General features: G+C 53.6%; 1 protein-coding gene across 3 annotated transcripts; it reads left to right on the forward strand.

Annotated features, from left to right (window-relative positions):
- Nucleotides 1-1088: 1088 nt before the first annotated feature.
- On the forward strand, nt 1089-18012 carry ZNF839 (zinc finger protein 839). 3 transcript variants are annotated; one of them, XM_059374026.1, is made up of 8 exons: nt 1089-1420; nt 7177-7989; nt 10484-10714; nt 12403-12495; nt 13184-13333; nt 15919-16035; nt 16180-16315; nt 17015-18012. In XM_059374026.1, exons 1-8 carry the CDS (start codon nt 1121-1123, stop codon nt 17890-17892), a joined length of 2718 nt encoding a protein of 905 aa, XP_059230009.1. In that variant the 5' UTR covers nt 1089-1120; the 3' UTR covers nt 17893-18012. The 3 variants fall into 3 exon arrangements, with proteins under 3 accessions (XP_059230009.1, XP_059230011.1, XP_059230010.1); XM_059374028.1 differs by lacking the exon at nt 1089-1420 and adding an exon at nt 2419-2984; XM_059374027.1 differs by lacking the exon at nt 1089-1420 and adding an exon at nt 3093-3160.
- Nucleotides 18013-20490: the final 2478 nt, after the last annotated feature.

Below are 20490 nucleotides of genomic sequence, written 5' to 3' on the forward strand. Positions count from 1 at the left end.
CCCCACTCCCTCCCTCCCCCCCTTCCTACCTATTTACCCATGCATCACTTATTCCCTAATCTTGGGCTCTGGGTTGGGGCCTGTGTTGAGCACTGAGTAAAATATCATCTTGGCCCTTAAGGTGCGTCCAGTCTGGATGAGTAGGTGGACCTGGGAATAATTTGGAGTTGGGTGCACTGGTTAAAAATGCACAGTTTGGGGCGCCTGGGTGGCTCAGTGGGTTAAAGCCGCTGCCTTTGGCTCGGGTCGTGATCCCGGGGTCCTGGGATCGAGCCCCGCGTCGGGCTCTCTGCTCGGCGGGGAGCCTGCTTCTTCCTCTCTCTCTGCCTGCCTCTCTGCCTACTTGTGATCTCTGCCTGTCAAATAAATAAATAAAATCTTTAAAAAAAAAAAATGCACAGTTTGCGGGGGCAGGGGGAGAATCTGGGTGGCTCAGCCTCTTGGGCATCAGATTTGATTTCTGCTCAGGCCCTGATCTGGGTGGTGGGATTGAGCCCACTTAGGATTCTCTCTCTCCCTCTCCATCTGCCCCTACCCCCCTTAAAAGATGCACACTTTGGGGGCACCTGACCAATTGGTGGAGCGTGTGACTCTTGATCTCAGAGTCCTGAGTTCAAGTGCCACATTGGACAAGGAGCCTACTTAAAAACAAAAACAAAAAACCCTAATTATTAAAAAAGAAAGAAACAAACAAACAAAACACACTTAGGGTCCCTGACAGATCTGTTAATCAGAAGGTCTTAAGGTGGGACCAGACCGGGTCTTCCGGTGGTTCTAAGGCACATGACCTTGAGAACTTTTGGCTAGTGTGATGCTAGACTAAAGGGCCTCTGCAACTCCAAAGACCTAATCCTGGGAGCCCCTGGGCAGCTCCTGGAAGAGCGATATCTGAAATTTAAATACATTTGGGACTAAGGAGAGGAAAAGTCTTCGGCATAGAGGCGAGGGGGCGAGGCCAGCTCAGGTCCCCGCCCACCGACGTTCTCGCCCAGGTGCGGTCGCCTTCCGAGGTGTCTTGGCCTGCGGGGCACTCGTAGTCCCCACCCACCCTTTCCCAGGTGACGCACATTGGAGCCGCCGTCGCTCGGCGGCGCGGGTTCGAGTCCCAGTGTCAGCTGCCATGGCGGACGCGGAGCCCGAGGCTGAGGACGGCAGCGAGGATGGCGGCGGCGGCGGCGGCGGCGGCCGGGCTCCCCCCGGCCAGGGCGGCACTGCCGCTCGCGTGGCCCCGCTGGGCCCCGAGCAGCTGCGGCAGGTCCTGGAGCAGGTGACGAAGGCGCAGCCGCCCGCCGAGCCTCCGCCGCCGCCCTTCGTGCTGCAGGACGCGGCGCGGCGGCTGCGGGACGCGGCGCAGCAGGCCGCCTTGCAGCGGGTCCCCGGCGCCGAGCCCTCCCGCCCGCCGCGCCTGCTGCCGCCCCAGGTGAGGCGCCGGGAGGGACATGGGGAAACTGAGGCCCGGAGGGGGCCGAGGCCTCGCGGCGGACCCGGGCCCGCGTCCCCTCGTCGGCCCTCAGCCGGTCGGCAGGAGAGGCCGCGTCCGCCCCGACCTGTCACCAACTCCTCCCGCGCGCCCCTGCCTGGGACCCCTCCCGCTTCGCAGCGCTGCTCGGGGCGCCTCGGTGCTCCCCGGCGCCTCTCTTCGGGCCTTTGTCATGCATCCCGCGTTTGCTGAGCACTCGCTGTGTCCCAGCACTGCCCTAGGTGCAGCAGGTGCAGCCTTGAACACGGCCCTTGAAGGACACAAGCAACGTTCTGGGAGTGACCAGGGGCTGCTTTAGAGGGAGGAGTCCTTAGGCCCTACACGGCCGCTGAGACCTGAATGCCCTGAAACGAACCAGCCTGCGGAGCTTTTCCGGTGGAAGGTGTGGCCCGCGCCAACGCAGGGGCCTGGGACAGAGTTAAGCACACTCTCTTAGTCCTAAGTCCTCTGGTGCAGGACTTACCAGCCCGAGAGGCAGTGCCCAGCACAGGGCCCGACATAGACTTAATGAAGGAAACACATTGAAAGCACTCCCTATACTACAAAACATTTCTCGGTGTTAATTATTTCGTGGGTCACACAGCTCTTGGCTACTAGGGAAGTTGGAACTAGGGCATGGTCTTCCAAGCCCAGAGGGTCCCGTGTAGCTCCTGAAGCCAGAGGTCCTTCACATCCTCTGTAAAGCCACATCCCCTTTCAGAGCTGAGGTTGCAAATGACACTGGCAAGTCTCACCCCCAAGTTGCTGGAGAGAAGCTGCTTCCACTGGAAGAAAAAGATGGAGAATAGAATCAACAGTGTTCCTTGTTGTCATTGTTGTTATGAACAGTCTTCATTGTTATTTTATTGTTTTTTCCACGGAGTGATTTTGGCTGCTTAGAGTTGTACCCACTTGGTGATCAAGACTGGGACGCTGTCTTGCTAAAGTTGGAGAAGACAGCTATGATTCTGTCCGAACGATTTCCTAGTGGTGTGACCTTGAGTAATCCAACCTCTCTGGGCTTTGCTTCCTTTATTTGCAGGAGGGACGGGTTATTGGACAAGCCTCATAGCTCACACTCTGCTGAAGAAACAAAGGTCTCATGCATAGGGGGCGCACAGCAAGTCTGGAGTCAGGAGGGTGACAGCGGCTGCTGTTTGCAGAGCCTCTGCCCCATGCGTGGCACCGTGCCAGTCCACGTCTCAGCAGGCTCATGAACGTGTTTGTATCAGCGTTTTACAGGGAGGTTGAGTGACTTTGCCCAGGTCTCCTAAAGTGTGGCTGCTCTCCACCTGTTGAGTGTGACCCCGGCTTTTTGGGTTTGGTCTGGCAACTTAAGAGTCCAAAAATGACAGTTTCCACAAAACCTAAGCAGAATGCAGCAGCATGCTGGTATTCCGTAGCTGATCTCATTGGGATGGCTTAAATTCTCCCTGGCTTCGCAACAGCGTAATTTTGCTGTCTGGTCACCTGAGATACCCTTTGAGTCCCCGCTCTTCCTTGGGAGGCCAGAAAAGCAAAGCAGGTGTGTACCGTGCATCTAAGGAGGTTTTGATCTAATCATCAAGGTAAAACATGACTCAGGCAACTTCTAAGCAAGGTCAGGAAACTAGAGATGAAGGACTGGTCTAAAGAGATGGCCTGAAGAGAGAGAGAAGTCATTTCTGGCTGAGGGGATCTGAAATGACTTTGTCCAGAAGGGTGAGTCCCAGCTGAAATACGGAGGAGGACAGGCAGTGGTGGGGGTGGGGCGGAACATGCATTTAGAAAACCCAGGCCTGTGGTTCTCTGTGTGTGTGTGTGTTGGGGGTGGGGTGGGTGTGGATCCGAAGGCTTAGACCAAATGCCCGCACTCCCATGGGCCAGATTCTGTCTCACGTCCCTCCGCATCCTCCCTGTTCCTGTGCCACAGAAACATTTCCGGTTCCTTCCAACATGCCCCGCCCTTTTCCATGTGCCTGTGCATTCACACATTTTCCTTAGAAAGGTAGAAAGTCTACCCTTTTTTTAAAAAAATATTTTATCTATTTATTTGACAGAGAGAAATCCCAAGTAGGCAGAGAGGCAGGCAGAGAGAGAGAGAGAAAGAAAGGAAAGCAGGCTCTCAGAGAGCCCCATGCAGGACTCGATCCTAGGACCCTGGGATCACGACCTGAGCCGAAGGCAGCGGTTTAACCCACGGAGCCACCCAGGTGCCCCAAAAGTCTAGCCTTCTACCTGGCTGAAATTCTCTTCGGCCTTCTTAGGTCCCCTCCCCGGGGAAGCCAGGCCCTCCCCCACCCCACCCACAGGGCCGCCTCTCCCAACTGCACTTGTCGCTCGGTGATGTCATTGTGTCCTCAGGGAGCCTAGTCAGCCTTCTGAATCATCAAGGGAGCTTTTGAAAAGCACAGATTTCGGGGTAGGAGGTCCTGATTCAGCAGGTCCAAGGGTGACGGGCCTGGTGGGGGAAGCTGCCCACGTCCTTAAGGATGAGGCTAGGACTTGGCTTCTGTTTTTTGTGTTTTGTTTTTTTTTTAATTGAACTATAGTTGACATACAGTGTTAAAATAGTTTCAAGTGGACAACGTGGCCATTCCACTAGTTTGTCCGTTATTCAGGCCCGACCACAGCAAGTGGGGTCACTGTCTGTCACCATACAGCGTGTCACAGTGTTACTGACTGTATTCCCTATGCTGTACTTTGCACACTCATGCCTTTTTTTTTTTTTTAAATATTTGTATTTATTTGACAGAGACACAGCAAGAGAGGGAACAGAAGCAGGGGGAGTGGGAAAGAAAGAAGTAGGCTTCCTGCCAAGCAGGGAGCCCGATGTGGGGCTTGATCCCAGGACCCCAGGATCAGGACCTGAGCTCAAGGCAGACACTTAATGCCTGAGCCCCCAGGTGCCCAGACTTACTTATTTTATAACTGCTAGTGTATACCTCTTAATCCCCTTCACCTGAGTCTTCCTGCGCCTCACCCACATTGGCTTATGACACATAGTAGACGTTTGCTAAGTGACATACATACGTAACAAAGTATCGAGTATAATACCCATCAGGTAAACTAGTCTGAAACAAATTTAAAAATTAGACCAGTTTTGCCTGTTTTGTTTTTTTTGTTGTTGTTGTTGTTTTGAAGATTTTATTTATTTGACAGAGAGTGATCATACATAGGCAGAGAGAGGAGGAAGCAGGCTCCCTGCTGAGCAGAGAGCTCGATGTGGGGCTCCATCTCAGGACCCTGGGATCATGACCTGAGCCGAAGGCAAAGGCTTATCCCCAAATAGTAGGATTTGGGGAGTGTGTGTGTGTATATTGATATTATCTGGTGATATCTCCAGAGGTTAGACATTCTAAGTGCTAGTAATGTGAAACAAGTATGATCGTTAAAAGATCATTGTCATTTGATCCACAGGTACCCCAGGGTTGGTCCTCATGGGCCCCTGGCACCAGCCCTGTACACGGCCTCATAAACTGGTACACTGAGTCATCTCTGCTGTTTGTGGTCGAGTAGCACGTAGAGACAGACAGATGGACTCCAGCTTGATTTCAGTGGGAGGTGTCATTTTCATTGCCCCTCCACGTGGTGTAGGGGTGATCCAGACAGAGCCTGTTGGTGGCCCCAAATCAGGGGTTCTCGACCAGGGGGCGATTTTGCCCTATGGAGGTGTTTGGCAGTGCCTGGAGACATCTTTGTCCCAAGCTGGGGGCTGCTGCTGGCGTCTGGTGTGTAGAGACGGATGCTGTCAGCTTTCTGCCATGCCCAGGACGGCCACCACAGCACAGAATGAATGGCCCGGAGTGGCCATTGTGCCAGGGTTGGGGAGGCCAGCTCTGGATCATGAGGTCGGACAGAGATGCTGATTATTTCTTCACTGTGAGGCCCTGAGCCTTGTCCATTTTGCTGCCTCTTCCCTGAGTCCATGACCCTTAATCTCTAGCACCTGTACGATTGTCCCCGGCACGTGGTCATTGCTCAGGGATGATTCGTGGGACATCATTGATGGCAGCCCTCCCCTTTGGTGGGTGCTTTGCTTCTGCAGACTGTGCTGTCTTGAACCCCCAAGACCTATTTGCACCTATGCTTTCTACCTGTTTTCTTGATGGCCTCCCAGAAGTGGATGGAGTTGCTACATCAAAAAAGCATGCGCATTAAAAAACATTATTTTAAGGTTTATTTATTCATTTTATTATTTTTTTTAAAGATTTTATTTATTTATTTGACAGACAGAGATCACAAGTAGGCAGAGAGGCAGGCAGAGAGAGAGGAAGGGAAGCAGGCTCCCTCCCAAGCAGAGAGCCGGATGCGGGGCTTGATCCCAGGACCCTGGAATCATGACCTGAGCCAAAGGCAGAGGCTTTAACCCACTGAGCCACCCAGGCGCCCCTATGTATTCATTTTAGAGAGAGGGAGCACACAAGTGGGAAGAGGGGCAGAGGGAAAGGGAGAGAGACTGAAACAGACTCTCTGCTGAGCGTGGAACCCAGTGTGGGGCTCAATCCCACAACCCTGAGATCACAACCAGTGCTGAAATCGTGTCAGATGCTCAACCAACAAAGCCACCTAGGCGCCCCCTAAGATTTTGTTAGATGTTAAGAAGTTGAAGGTAAGCACCCCACTCCTAGGTGTGTGTCCTGGAGAAACTCACGCGTATGCACACACATCCATGAAGGTTCTGAGCACAGCGCAAGAGCACGAGGTTGGAGACACTTGTCCATCAGCAGGAGAGCTACACACCTCGATGAGGGTGAATTTCATACGCCGGATCAGGGAGTGAAAAACCTGAAAAAGCCCCACCAATTTGCAGGAGAGGATACTCACTTATATGAAGTTTAAAAACATGTCAAAACTGAACTGCATACTTTTAGGGGTATCTATATATATAATAAAAAATGCATGAGAGGGGCACCTGGGTGGCTCAGTCAGTTGAGTCTGACTCTTGGTTTCAGCTCAGGTCATGATCTCGGGGTCCTGGGACCGAGCTCCGTGCTCAGCCGGGAGCCTGCCTGAGATTTTCCCTCTGCCCCTCCCCACTGCGCATGCTCATTCTCTCCCTCTCTTTCTCAAATAGATAAATCTTTAAAAAAAAAATCCATGAGAACGATCAGTAAACTTTCAGGCTAGGGTGAAAAAGGAAGAGACCACGCAGATTAGGAGAAAGCAGAGAGCTTCCCCGTAAGGGTGATGCCCCATGCCTTGAGGCAGGTAGTAGGAACCTGTGTTTCGTTGCTTTTTAGCTTTTTTTTGTTTCTAGAATTTCATTAACTTTTCAAGAAAGTGAGCCTATGTATTGAATTGAGTTCAGTTTAGAGTACTAGGAATTCCAAGTCAACACCAATGTGATAAAACCATAAAAAAGGATATTTCTTATTGGGTCATGAAGTCAATTTAGTGGATTATGATTAGTATTTTTTCAAAAATGATGTGGAATAGATACTATCAGAAGGCATTTATGTACAAATGGTAAATAGTTTTGTGAATTTTAATTTATGTTTGCGTATGTTTCCGTGTGCACATGTGTAAAGCTTATCACTGGCCTGTCCAGAAAGCTTGAGAAAAACCATGGTAAACAGTATGGGTACATTAAAAAGATTTTATAACAATATAACAATATAAATATAAATATAAAAATTTATAATTTTTAGAAACAATTTCAATAATACATTTAAGATGAGAGCAGATTTGTAGAAATGTTGATAAGCATAATGCTTTTTTCTCCTTCTGTATTCAAGCAACTGGAAGCCATTTGTGTCAAGGTCACATCTGCAGAAATGAAAGATCAGGAAAGGCCAGTGCCCCCACTGGCCACCATCCAGCCCAAGCCAGCCCTGAGCCAGCTGCCCGCCAGGACTTCCAGGGTGCTGGGGCTCCGGCCGCAGCCCCTCCTGAGCACCGGGCCCCGGCCGCGCTTCCTGAGCAGCTCACTTCCCGTTCAGCTGTTGGTGCAGGGGCCCCTGCCGGCCCTCCAGCCCCTGGCTGCCAATGGACGGGGTGCCACACCGGCCCCTTCGCCGGCCCCTGACACACCGGCGCTCGCGTCTGTGTCCCCCAGCCCAGCGAATTTCTTTCTTTCCGGCTTGCACACAAAACACACCGAGAAACTCAAAAAGTCCTTAAAAGTGAAAACACGTTCTGGGCGGATATCTCGACCTCCCAAGTATAAAGCTAAAGATTATAAATTCATAAAAACGGAGGATTTGGCCGACGGGCACCCGTCCGATTCTGACGACTATTCCGAACTGAGTGTGGAAGACGACGACGAGCAGAGGGAAAAGCAGGTGCTCTTCGACTTGTCCGGCTGCTCCCTGAGGCCCAAGACTTTCAAGTGTCAGACGTGTGAGAAGTCCTACATCGGAAAGGGGGGCCTGGCCCGGCATCTTAAACTGAACCCAAGCCACGGCCGGTTGGAGCCTGAGGTGTTGATGTCTGAAAAAGCCAATGGGAGCGTGACTCGAGGCAGGACCGCTGGCCTGACGTCACCGGAGCTGTCCACACCAGCCCTTCGAAGCGAGGAAGGGGCCCAGTCGCCAGGGGCTGGCCCGCAGGTGATGTCTGTCTGCTGACAGTGGCCTTCCTGCCAATCCCGAAGTTTACCTCTGTGGTATCTGATGGGGTTTCGGGGGAAGGCTCAGGTAGAACCAAGATCCCCAGAGCAGGGCATCTGACAGTCCCCTGCCCTTGTCCCCACTGCCACCGACAAGCCAAGAGATGGGTGTCCTGTGTGTGGCATGTGGCGCAGAGTTTGCTGAGCGTGTTCCATGGGAACAGAGCAGCTAGTTCCTTAGATCTGGGGGTAGAACTAATCGCAGAGCCCTCTGGGCTGATGCTGACCCAAAAGCAGGCCTTGGGAAGGGTCTGAGTTGGGGGGCAACAGCCCACAGGGGCGCTTCCTGGAGGGTCAGCAGGAACATGCTGCTTCCGCAGGTGTCCCTTCGGACACTCACGGTCAGACAAGGCAGACAGCAGTCACCCTGAGTGTGTGTCACCACGTCCCAATTTACTGACAGCTGTTTCACATTCCTAAATGTGTGGTGTGTGTTCCTCTGCCGTGTGCAAGAGGTCACCCTCCCCCCTGTTGCTAGAACCTTCCTTCTTCCTTTCTGTTTGACTGGCAGTGGCTGTCGTTTCTGGCTGTGCTTGCGGCTGGGTGATTGTATTTGGAGATCCTAAAATGTTCGAGAAACCAGCATTGGTGGTTGCTCAGTGGGAGTTTGTGATTTTAGTGACTTGATGTTGAAAGAGAGTGCCTGTCTGCACTGGGCGCCTCAGGCCCTGCTGTGGGACAGGGTCCCTGAGGGAGGGGTGAGGCTGGCAGGGGCTCTGGCTTACAGATCAGCTCCTTGGGGCCGGAGCAGGTGTTGTGTGGGCCCAGCACATCCTTCCTGGGTTCTAGCGCTGGAACCACGGGACGACCCTGTGCTAGGATTCAAAAGTACTACCTCCCCCGTCGCATTCGCTTCAGTCACAGTACTCTTGGTTGCACGTCCCCTTTGGGCAGGAGTGTTTTCAATCTTCCAGGACCCTGCCAGGTGGGAATTAGACTTACAGGCTCTGCACTCAGCAGGGAGTCTGCTTGTCTCTCTCTCTCTGCTCCTTCCCCTGCCTGCACTCTCTCTCTCTCTCCAATAAATACATAAAAGTCTTTTTAAAAAGATAATGAAATCCTACACCACAGCAGAAGGAACCTGTAGTTGCTTGACTTCCTGAATACAGGCACTTGGCCCTGGACGGGGTGGCTGTCCAGATCGCCTGTGAGGAGTGCCTGGGGCTGCTGGAGTGGGGAGGGATGTGCAGGCCTGTGTCTGTCCTGTCCTCTCCCCGGAGCAGACTCTGGCAACTAAAAGCACAGACAGACCTGGCATCCATCCCGGAGTGCCACTGTGATGAAGATTTAGAGGGAAAATTCTTTAAGAGTTAAGAGGACACACTTGATGCTAGCTGCCACGTGAAGTGTGTTCCTTGTATTGATTTATCATCCCATCAGTCCTGGGAGGGATTACTCCGGTTTTCAGAGGGGAGTGGGCACGGAGTGAGGAAGTAGCTAGACAGTGTCAGGCCCGGGGACTCTTCAAAAGCCACGAACACAGTAGCTTCATGGCTCTTGGGGCCTGGGGACAGGGAAGAATGAATGATGCCAGTGGGTACAGGGGGTCCTTGTGGAGCAGAGGCTGGGGGAGACATACATGTTTTGGTGACGCCTACACGTCCTTCTCAGTGTACAAAAGGCTGAACTATATATTTTTAAGGTATGAAATTTATGGTGTTTGAAAAATATCCAATAAGAGGTGACTTTTTTTTTTTTTTTTAAGATTTTGTTTATTTATTTATTTGACAGACAGAGATCACAAGCAGGCAGAGAGGCAGGCAGAGAGAGAGGAGGAAGCAGGCTCTCCGCCGAGCAGAGAGCCCGATGCGGAGCTCGATCCCAGGACTCTGGGATCATGACCTGAGCCGAAGGCAGAGGCTTTAACTTACCAAGCCACCCAGGCGCCCCAAGAGGTGACTTTTTAAAGTCATGGGTAGGGGTGCCTGAGTGGCTAAGTTGGTTAAACCTCTGCTTTCGGCTCAGGTCATGATTCCCGGTGTCCTGGGATAGAGCCCCGCATCAGGTTCTCTGCTCAGTGGGGAGCTTGCTCCACCCCCCGCCTGCTTCTCTGCCTACTTGTGACCTCCGTCTGTCAAATAAATAAATTTTTTTAAAAATTAAAAAAAAAATAAAGTCATGGGTAATTATGAATGACCAAATTTCAGTTTAATTTATAAGATGACAGTGCTGTCACAGAAGTTCCTTATTTCATTTTGGGGAACACCCAGGGTTATGGTTTGTCAGCTCACTCAAACTCACTGGGTGTCTTAAAGGGGGACTTTGTGGGGAAAGTTTAAGATGCGTTGATTATAGTTAACGCATCTTGATGATGCAAAGAAGACCTAATTCAGCAAGCTCCTTGCTTTTGACTTGACTTTTTTTTGCCCTAAGGTCATCATTATGGTGTATAAAACTTTATTTTGTTTTTGTTTTGGGTGCACAATGCTATCTAGAATAGCCAGTCTCTAGAAGTTGAAGAGGCCTTGGTGTCTGAACCAGAAAACGGAAGTTACTCAGCCCTTTTGGGATCCGAGAGACACCTAGACCCCAGAAGTGACTTGTCCGTGGCCCTGACGGAGGCCAGCACAGCCGTCGTCGGGCGAAGCAGAGCAGCTCACCCAGCCAGGGGTGCCTGTGCAGCAGGGGTACAGAGCGCTTCAAGAGCCCGAGCTGGGCTCAAGGAGGTGCGTGGCTCCAAGACCCTATTCTTGAAACCCGTGTCTTTGGCCTAGTGTATGACAATTCACTATTAGGGTTCTGAATTAGAAGTGAAATACGCAGATCAACTAATCAGTCACCTGAAACGTAGTTGGATGGAGGTGCATGAGCTCAGGGACAGTATTACCTGAAGCGACTCTGAGCTTCCCCGTCTGAAATGACCAGAGGGCTTTGGGGATAGCAAGAGCTGCTCGCCTTTGCAAGTTTTGGAATGATCATAACCTTTTCATAGAAGCATTTAGAAAACAACAGAAATGGTTTCTGTTTTACTGCGAAGAGTTTTAAGGCATAAATATGTTTCAGGTTCTCAACCCTGGACTCTCTATCCCAGTCCCTTGAGAGTAGACTTAGTGAATGTAATGGGGTTGATTTAGAAAAGTGGAACCCTAAACGGAGCCAGATCACCTTTGGCTAGGATGTGTTTAGCTGCCGGTAATGGCCAGGTGAGTATCTTAAGGAAAAGAAGGGACACACAGCTGATCTTCAGGTTTTAAAAATATCTGTTGATAGATGAATTTAAACGTGTGAATTACCTGAATTTAAATTGAAAAAAGGAAAGAAGTGAAGGGTAGCAGGCAGCGCGAGGTGGCGGGTTAGTGAGACACGGGGTCAGGGTGCCCGTCGGAACCGGGGCCTCCACACTCACCCACAAGGGGAAGCGAGAGGCTTTCAGAGAGGAAGCGGGTTTCTTAGAAATCATCATGAGCTTGCATGCTCTAGCGGGAAACCTAAGCCCTGGTGAATTTGCTTTTCTCTCATTGGGCTGGTGAATTAATCCTGGGCGACTAATACTTGGGAGTAGGAGGTAAGGTAGTCCTTGACTTGATTCATCCCTTGACATCCAAATTCCCATCTGCTGAGCGCCCCGTGCGGTCCAGCGCAGCCGCCCGGCCCCGGCCCGCCCCTGGTTTCCCTCCTTCACTCTCTGCTTAACAGATGAGGAAGCCGACGGGTTCGCGAGCTCCCGAGCCCCTTCACGGCTCCGGTCTCTGCGATTGCTCCCTTCTCTCCCACGCCACTGTTCCCCTGGGTGCCCTCGGCCCCCTGCGGACACCCACGTCCTGCCGCTTCGCCCCGTTCACGTCTCCTGAGCCCCCGAGCTCTGATTTCAGACGGCGCCGCCGGGGCGTCTGTCCACCGCTTCACCTTCCACTTCCCACCCCCACCTTGTCCAGGGTCGGCCTGGGCTCCAGCTGGGAACCCGGACTCATTCCCGACTCCCCTTCCCCCTTCCCTGGCTCCTCCCCTATCTTGAGGACCTTGCCCTTCCGGCTTCCCCCCTCCCCGCCACCCCTGCGTTCAGCTGGGTCCTCCTCTTCCCCCGTGGCCTGTCCCTTGGCGGTGGTCTCCAGACCGCAGGCTGCCCGGGACTTGCTTGCTCTGGAGTGTCCCGGGAGAGTAGGGAGCACCCTTCCTGACGCAGGGCCTGGCACTCACTGTGCCTGGGGAGTCACGGGGTGTCGGACGTGCACCGCAGAGGGGGTCATAGCCTTGTGGGGGCAAACAAGTGAGATCCTCAGCACACGGAACACTTACGGGTAAGAGTTGCTTCATCGCTGAGATTTGGGGAAACTTTACATCTCTTCTGTTCTTTGTTGCACCGGCTTGTCGGCCACTGGGACATTCAGAGCTGTCAAATGCTTCCTTCCGGTAGTTTCTGCACCAGTGTGACCGGGACGCACTGGTAGAGTTGGCGCTGCCTCAGCTGGCCCAGGCCGTGAGCGTGTACGAGTTTCTGCTGATGAAGGTGAGTCGCTCGGCAATTCCAAACGATGAAGGGTGATTTGAAGTTCTTTAGAAAGACATCCGTCACATTTATTTTAGAAAAAGCCAGACCATTTGGGATCCTTTCCGTTCCCCAGGACAGGGCCGGAGCAACTGCCCGCTGCCGCCCGCTGCCCCCCCCCCCACTTCCGGCAGACACCTGCCTGGGGCCGTGCCTCCCCTGCCTGTTTTAACTTGGTGTGCGAGGCCAGAAACCGGTGGTGGCAAACTGTGTCCAGCCCAGGGCCCTTGTCACCTTTTTCCCTTGCCCTCACCCGCCTGGTCCACGAGGCTCTCCTCCCTGGGGAGCCTGTTCTGACAATGCAGGAGGCCCAGCAGAGCTGCCTGAGGACTGAGGACCTGGTGCTCCTCCCGCCTGTCCCCAGGACCTTTCTAGTCCCTTGGTGATCCCTGGCCATGCCTCCTCTGGAGCTCTGGCCCACCGTCCTCTGGGGCCATCACCCAGGCGGTGGTTTGCTCTCTGGCCTGTCCTGGAGTCCCCACTGAGCACAGTGCTGGGCACACAGGGGCTGTCACTGGGAAGTGGAGGAGAAGACAGGCCAGTGACAGCCTGAGGAGCTTGTCTCCTTCCCTCCTTGAAGCAGCTTTCTGTTCTGGCCGTTTTGTCGCCTCTGGTTTAAACCTTTCTTATCATCTTTATCTTCACCAAGGTTGAAACAGGTCATCTAGCAAAACCTTTGTTCCCAGCTGTGTATAAGGAATTTGAAGAGTTGCATAAAATGGTTAAGAAGATGTGTCAAGACTACCTCAGTGGTGCTGGTCTGTGTTCCCGGGAGCCTCTGGAAATAAGCAACAGTAAGGTAACAGGCTCACAGAGGAGGAAGTTTTGCTTTTACATTTGCCAAAAGAGGGATATCCATTTGAAGAAAAGAATGGTTTTGTTTTTAGTTATTATTTCAAGTAATCTCGACACCCACCATGGGGCTCGAACTCACGACCTTGAGATCAGACATCGCACGTTCCACCGACAGAGCCGGCCAGGCGCCCCAGAGGAGCATGTTTTCAGTAGGGACAGAACCAACTTCTTTTCAGCTCTCTCCCATCATGTAACATTTCTTAACTATAAAAGCAAATGGCGCTTGTCTGGGGAAACTCAGGAATGCGGAGAAGCTGACGGCAACTGGACAGCCCCATTGTCTTCCCTCCCACTGCTGATGTCGGGGACAGTGTGGTCGGTAGGCGTGTGGCTTCCGCTCACCGTGGGCTGGGGAGGTGACCGGGTCACAGACACGGACTGTGGTGGCTCTGACAGAAGCCTCCTTTCTCTGTCCTTGTCGTCATGCAGCGCAGCCTCTGGCTCTGTTGGGTTCTGGATAAAAATACGTTTAGAACGGCTGTGGTTTTACTTGTTTTGGATGAAACCTTTGCTGGGCACCACATGCCCTGTGTGGTCTGGTCATTTGGGGGTCCCCGCCGGGCGGGCCCCCTCGCCCCCACCTTGAGGCGGAGCGCTGAGCAATGCCGTGGCTGTTTACTCAGGAACTTGCGCACACAGCTGTAGCCGGCACGCGGGGTCCCAGCCCACCGGGCTCGGCCGCTCGCCGCGGACAAAATCCACAGGCAGAGAGGCGAGTGGTGGGCACACAAGAAAGGACTTCGTGTCAGTGAGTGACACCAGGATGACCACGGACTAGTGTCTCAGAGTCTCCCAAGCCCTGAAGATCCTCCCAGGTCTGTCTAAGGAGAATGTGGGCCGAAGAGGGTGGCGCGTGCAGGGGGCAGCGAAGGTCTGGTGTCGCTGTCGTGGGCCGGTCAGGAGGGGTCTTCCTGGCTCCGGCCGTCCTTGTCGCTTAAAGGGGTAGTTTCGGTTCCCCTCACGGGATGCTTTGTCCTCAGGGTCTTGTGCTTGAGCCAAGAGGCAGCTGGAAAGAAGAAGCCGACTAGCAAGTTTGAGGTCCAGGGGAGCAGCCGCTGTCCTCGTTCACAGCCATAAGGAATACTTGGGCCGTGTTGCCCTGAGCTCTGTTGGCGGGTCCATTGGCCTGGTGACGGGTCCCCACCCGCTCCTGGCGTTAGTGTCCCAGAGAGTATGTTAGTTCCAGAGCGAGCGGTCTTGAAGCATGCTGAACACGGCCCATGGTTTTTTTGGGTTTTGGTTTGGGGGCTGTTTTGGTTATTAGTTTTATACAAATTCAATATTTAACATTACCTAATAATTTTTTTTATTTTGTCTTCTTGAACTACTTATTATAGAAATATAATGCTTTTTTAAATTTTTTTAAAAGATTTATTTATTTGAGGAGGGAGGGAGAAGCAGATTCCCCACTGAGCAAGGAGTCCAACTTGGGGCTCAGTCCCAGGACCCCGAGATCATGACCTGAACTGAAGGCAGACGCTTCACCGACTGAGCCATCCAGGCGCCCGTAATGGGTTTTTTCTAAGTCTCATACAGATGCCTTGGTGGGCAGGAATCACATATGTGGGCTTTTTTAGTTTTTGTTTTTAAACATTTTAGAATGTTTAGGGTAGGGGATGGGGAAGGGGGAAAGGAGAGAGAATCCCAAGCAGACTCTGTGCAGCCCAGCTCGGGGCTCGATCCCGTGACCCAGAGATCATGACCTGAGCCAAAATCAAACATTGGACGCTCAGCTCACTGCACCACCCAGGTGCCCCTCAACTTACATGCTTTTTAAACTATGAGCTCAACAGGTGTGTCATCCTGCCACAGGGCGGACTGGACATGCGCTGCTGTGCATGCCCCTGGGGACCCAGCTTTGCAGGCAGCTCAGGCTGAGCCACAGCCTCCTGGGAGCACAGACAGTGGCAGGTTGGGACACAGGCTGGTTGGGAGGCACTGAACTTGAGGGGCAGTTTTCTCCCCAGACTCTGATCTGCTGTCGCTCCTTCCCTGCCCCTGCCCCTCCTGCTCCGCGGTGTTCCCGTCCTGCATCCGTGCATCAGTGACAGTTGTCACTTGTCTCCTTTATCGGATCTTCACAGACTCCCCCGGGCAGCTGCAGTCCCCCTGACAGGATCAGGAAGGTCCCCTTGGCTGGGAGCAGGGAAGCCGGGGCCCAGCTCGGCCCCCAGGGCCCCCACACCCTCATCCTTGGCACTGCCTGGAAGAGGAGGCCTTGTTCTGGAATGGGTAGGAAGGTAGCCATGAGCATTCGGAACAGGAGAGGAGTCAGGGGCGAGAACTCATGTCTGACTGACGCTGAAGAGAGCAGAGTGAATTTTTAAAAAAATTTCTCAGTGTCTGCTTCTGCGCTGGGCGAGCACAGAACCTTCCAGTGCTGGTAAGGACCCACCTTCTCCCCAGCTGTTCCATCGAACCCCACATGCACCTTTGTGTCCATCAGTGTTTAGGGGCTCGCCGCCTGGTGGGGCCTCCCCGGCCCACTCGGTCCTGTACCTCGGGTTGACGTGTGTCCTTCCGCCTCAGGTGGCCGAGTCTTTGGGACTCACTGAGTTCCTGAGGAAACAGGAGGCACACGTGCAGTGCGGGGAGCCGGGCCTGGCCGAAGCGGAGGACGGCCACCAGCAGAAGCGGGGACACGAGGTGGGCACGCATGGCGGGGGCGCTGGGTGACCCGCCGAGCCCCCTGTGCTTTGACTTCCGCCGCTGGCGCTAGGCTCCAGAAAGGAGAAGCGCGAGCTTGCTTGCTTCTTCCTCATCTGAGCTGGTTGCCTCTCCCCTTCCCAGACTGCAGAGGAGGGACTGGCCTGGGCGAAGAGGACCAGAAGAGAAGCCCCAGCCCCGGCCCCAGCCAGCCCAGAGCCTCCTGCCGACCGCGGAGGCCCGCAGAAGCCCCCCGCCTGCGCCCCGGCCTCCAGCGAGGGTAAAGCGTTCATGGCCCTGGATTCTGACCTAAGAGAGCCTGGTTTCTCAAGTTTTGTCCCAGCCTGCCCGTGTTCTGTCATCCCCTCGGGTTCCCCGTGGGTCTTGAGGTCTGGGAGGCTTCCTCGGATCTCTTACCTAAATGAAGAGTCCCAAGTGCTGGTGAGCAGATCGCTCTCGGAGGGTCGCGGGGACACAGCTCGCGTGTGGCTTGGCTCTCTGAGGCTGGGCTCCAAGGGCAGTTGGGATTTAACGTGGGAAACAAGACCCACTCTGGTTTTTATCCTGCTCCAGCCAACCTGTCAACTAGACATTGGACACACGGCCCCGAGAGTAACTGTGCCATTTTCCAAGTCGCCTGATACCCTGCTTGATGCTAAGGTCTCCAGCGCCAAGAGGCATCCTCCGTTTTAGAACTCCCTACTGAATTCTGCGGAAGGGGAGGGCAGATGGGTTCTGGGGGAGCAGGGACACCCCTGGCCCCTGTTTGGTACCCGGCCCCCCTCACCTAACGAATCCGTGTCGCCTCTTGCAGCCTCCTCCATACTTGGAAGCTACCAGTACCGAGGACAAGGAGAGTCTAGGTTTCTATTTGTTTTGCCAGAAAATTCGTTTGGATTAGCCTGTTTGGGACAGAGAGTGCAGTGAACAGGCCGTGCCACAGTACACGTATGCTTACCTGTTTTTCTGAACTGTTTAGGTTGTGCCCCTCACGTAAGTGGAAGCGGCTCTTACGACTCAGCAGAAAGCCACACGACGCTGGTTTCCAAGAGTGACAGAAGCGTGTTGCCTGCAGACCAGCAGCTCAAAGCCCTTACTGACTTAGAGGCCAACAGTGGGTCCACAGCTCCTGTTCTCTCGTATCAGCACGACGGCGGGCCGAGTCTTTGTCCTCCGTTAGAAGAGCCCAGGACTCAGACGCAGGGACAGGTGGCAGCATTCTCTGAGGAGAATGTTCCGGAACACTCTCTAGCCTGGAAGGTGGGGGACAGCCTCAGGCCCCGGGCTCTCTGCAGCACCTTGACGTCCACTGGAGGAGCAGACTCCCTGCCGCCTTCTGGGTCTGGAAGCCTCGAGATGCAGGACTCCCCCCAAAGAGGCCAGCGGTCCAGCCCTAGCCACGTCCTGCTTATGGAAGACACAGGCCCTCCACCGGCGAAGGTTCTGTCTGTGGACACGGTGCTGGCTGACTGTGCCCACAGGACTGTGTGGGAGCGGGGGCTGGGCCAGGCGGGGTCACCGTCCTCTGACGGGGGTCAGGGAAGTCAGGCAAGGGATTCACACCCCTTCCCCTGTGGGCCCGAGGCCTGTGCTGAGCAGGGAGTACTGGAGAGTTTTATTGCTGTGGGTGAAGCTGTGGCTTTTGAAATTACCCACGGGTGCCATGAGTTGTTGTCTCAGGGACAAGAACCGCTATTTATTCAGAGCTCTGATGGGCTGATCTTGTCCCATCCGGGTTCCCTAGTGTCTGGGGAGGAGGACCTCGTCCTGGTGGCTGGTGCGGATGGGCCTGCCCTGCACACGGGCCCCCGGGAAGGGGCCCCCCCAGAAGGCACAGAGGCAGAAGCCACACAGTGAAGTCGGACCGCGGTCCGGACGTGTGGGTATTTTAGCTGGAGAAGGTCTACTTGAAGTAATGTATATTTTTCTATGGTGAATACGGATGCAGATGAAAGTCTTATTTATAAAGATAATGTCTTTCTACTTGACTGTCTCCCTTCTTCTGTGTCTACCGGCCTGGGTTCCTCTGAGGAGCGAGTCCCTGGAGGCCTCTGACGACTGCCACTGGTAAAGCCACCGCCTCCTTCCTCGCCAGCCCTGCCCCCCCCCCAGAATGGTGTCCCCTTCCCTCCTGGGCGATCTGCTGCTTTTCTACCATGTCTGGGTTTAGGAACTACATAACCAAGGGGCCATTCTGGGCAGCACTGGGAGGGGAAAGAAAGTCGTTTCTGCTCGCGTGTCATGGGTGCAGGAAGCGGGACCCGTGGTGTCCGCAGCGAGGTGCCAAGCTCAGCCCCGGTCCTCGAATGTCTCCCCTGCTGCCACCTGGCCACGGCTCTTTGTTGACCGTCCCCCTTGGCTTTGTCATGGGGAAGGAAGGACAGGGAAGGCCCTCTGTCCCTCTTCAAGACAGCACAGGCGTCCTCTGCCCGCACTTGCAGGGGCAGTGCTGGGATCACAGCTGCACCCCCTCATGCTGCGCTCTTTCTGGGGCCTGCTGTGGAGGCGCAGGCTCTAGTCTCGGGCATTTTCCTGTCCTCTCGCTTGGTCTCAAAGCTGGATCCACAGAACAGAAGGGCAGTGTCCTAGGACCTAGTGGCTATAGCAGAGAGCCAGCCGCGGTGCCCCACGAGTGTCAGGCTCCCAGGAGGAGGCGGTGGTACCCGCTGTGGACTCAGGGACACTTCTCAGGAGCCTAGAGTGAGTCGCGTCCTGGGATCCTGGAGTGAGGACAGAGCCTCCTGACTGGGAATTGTTCACGACCCTCATCAGGCGAGTCACGCAACAAACCAAGTCAGGTCTGGACCCCCACTCCGGGGTCTGGACCCAGGCCCTGTCAAATACAAGTTTGTTTTCTATTTACAGGACATTCCCAAACCCCCCAATACAGCTTAATGTCACCACGGTGGGTGTGCTGTTACAAACAGATGGTGGAGTAAAATCTCCTTGTCCCACGAAGCAGGAGGCGCTGGCTGTGCGCCCGTGAATGTGACCTGTGCCCGTGGAGGGACAGCAGCTGCCTGGACTGACGGAGATGCCTCTGTGCTGGACACCTGTGCTGTACCAGCCAGGGCAGCATTTACAGGGTCCCTAGACAGATTTATAACATAGCTTCTACCCTGCAGTGCTGCGCGAGCAGACACACCTTATTCCATACGTGGCAAATGAAGAAAACTTCCTTTTTTTTTAATAAAGATTTTATTTATTTATTTGACAGACAGAGATCACAAGTAGGCAGAGAGGCAGGCAGAGAGAGAGGAGGAAGCAGGCTCCCCGCTGAGCAGAGCCAGATGTGGGGCTCGATCCCAGGACCCTGAGATCATGACCTGAGCCAAAGGCAGAGGCTTGTATATATACAATATATATAGGCATGTATATATACACGAGGCATGTATATATACAATATATACAATGTGTATATATATATATATACAATAAATATTGTATATATATATACACAATATATTCAATGTATATATACAATGCAGAGGCATGTATATATACAATATATATATGTATATATTTTTTTAAAGGTTCTGTTTCTCTACTTGTCACAGGGAGAGAGAGCACAAGCAGGGGGAGAGGCAGAGGCAGAAGCAGGCTTCCTGCTGAGCAGGGAGCCCGATGAGGGACTCAATCCCGGGACCCTGGGATCATGACCTGAGCTGAAAGCAAACTCTTAACCGACAGCCACCCGGGTGCCCCATACATAGTTCTTATAATTTGAGATACTCAAATTAGGGGCAGGAGTGAAGAGGCATCAGGTCACAGACCCGGGGACACATACCACCCAAGCGACTCCCACGGGGTGACTGGTGTGGACTCCAGTTTCCAGCATTTGTCATCTGTCCTGGCACCAGGTCCCTGTTCAACTACTGTCATTCCTAAGTGCAATGAAAGAAAGCCCTCTATCTGTGTGTTCTCCGGAAAGCGCTGGGCCCTGCAGCTGCCCCGCCAGGCTCATCCACCTTGGCCTCCCCAGGGGTCACGGGAGTGGGGAGAGCTGAACCGGAAGAGAGCCTGCGGGGAGCCGGTCTTTAATGTCCTCTGAGGCCTACATGTTAAAGAGTAATGTCTGTTTCCAGCTAGAGGATAATAACTATGTCTTGTGAAATGCCCAAAGCTACCAGAAGTGCTGCCAAGCACAGCCGGCCCGACTTCAGCCCTCCACCTCTAGGCCAAGGTGAGCACTTTCTCCTTTTGGTGATTTACCTCCATGTGTCCAAGTTATGTCTCTCTCAAAGCTGTCTTGACTTATTCGTGTTCGATGGCTTCGTGGGACACGGGACATGGCTCGCACACCTCCCCGCTCCACCTGCGGGTGTCTCTGTATCACAGGGGGCATTAGGTCAGGATTTAATGCTCACGCGAACTATAAATACGGCTCATTGCTGAGTCTGCTGGTGTGCTGGGATGACTCTGACTTCCAGAAGCTTTCATTTTTCCTAGAGAGAA

This window comes from Mustela nigripes, chromosome 13 (genome assembly GCF_022355385.1).
Source record: "Mustela nigripes isolate SB6536 chromosome 13, MUSNIG.SB6536, whole genome shotgun sequence".
NCBI lineage: Eukaryota > Metazoa > Chordata > Mammalia > Carnivora > Mustelidae > Mustela > Mustela nigripes.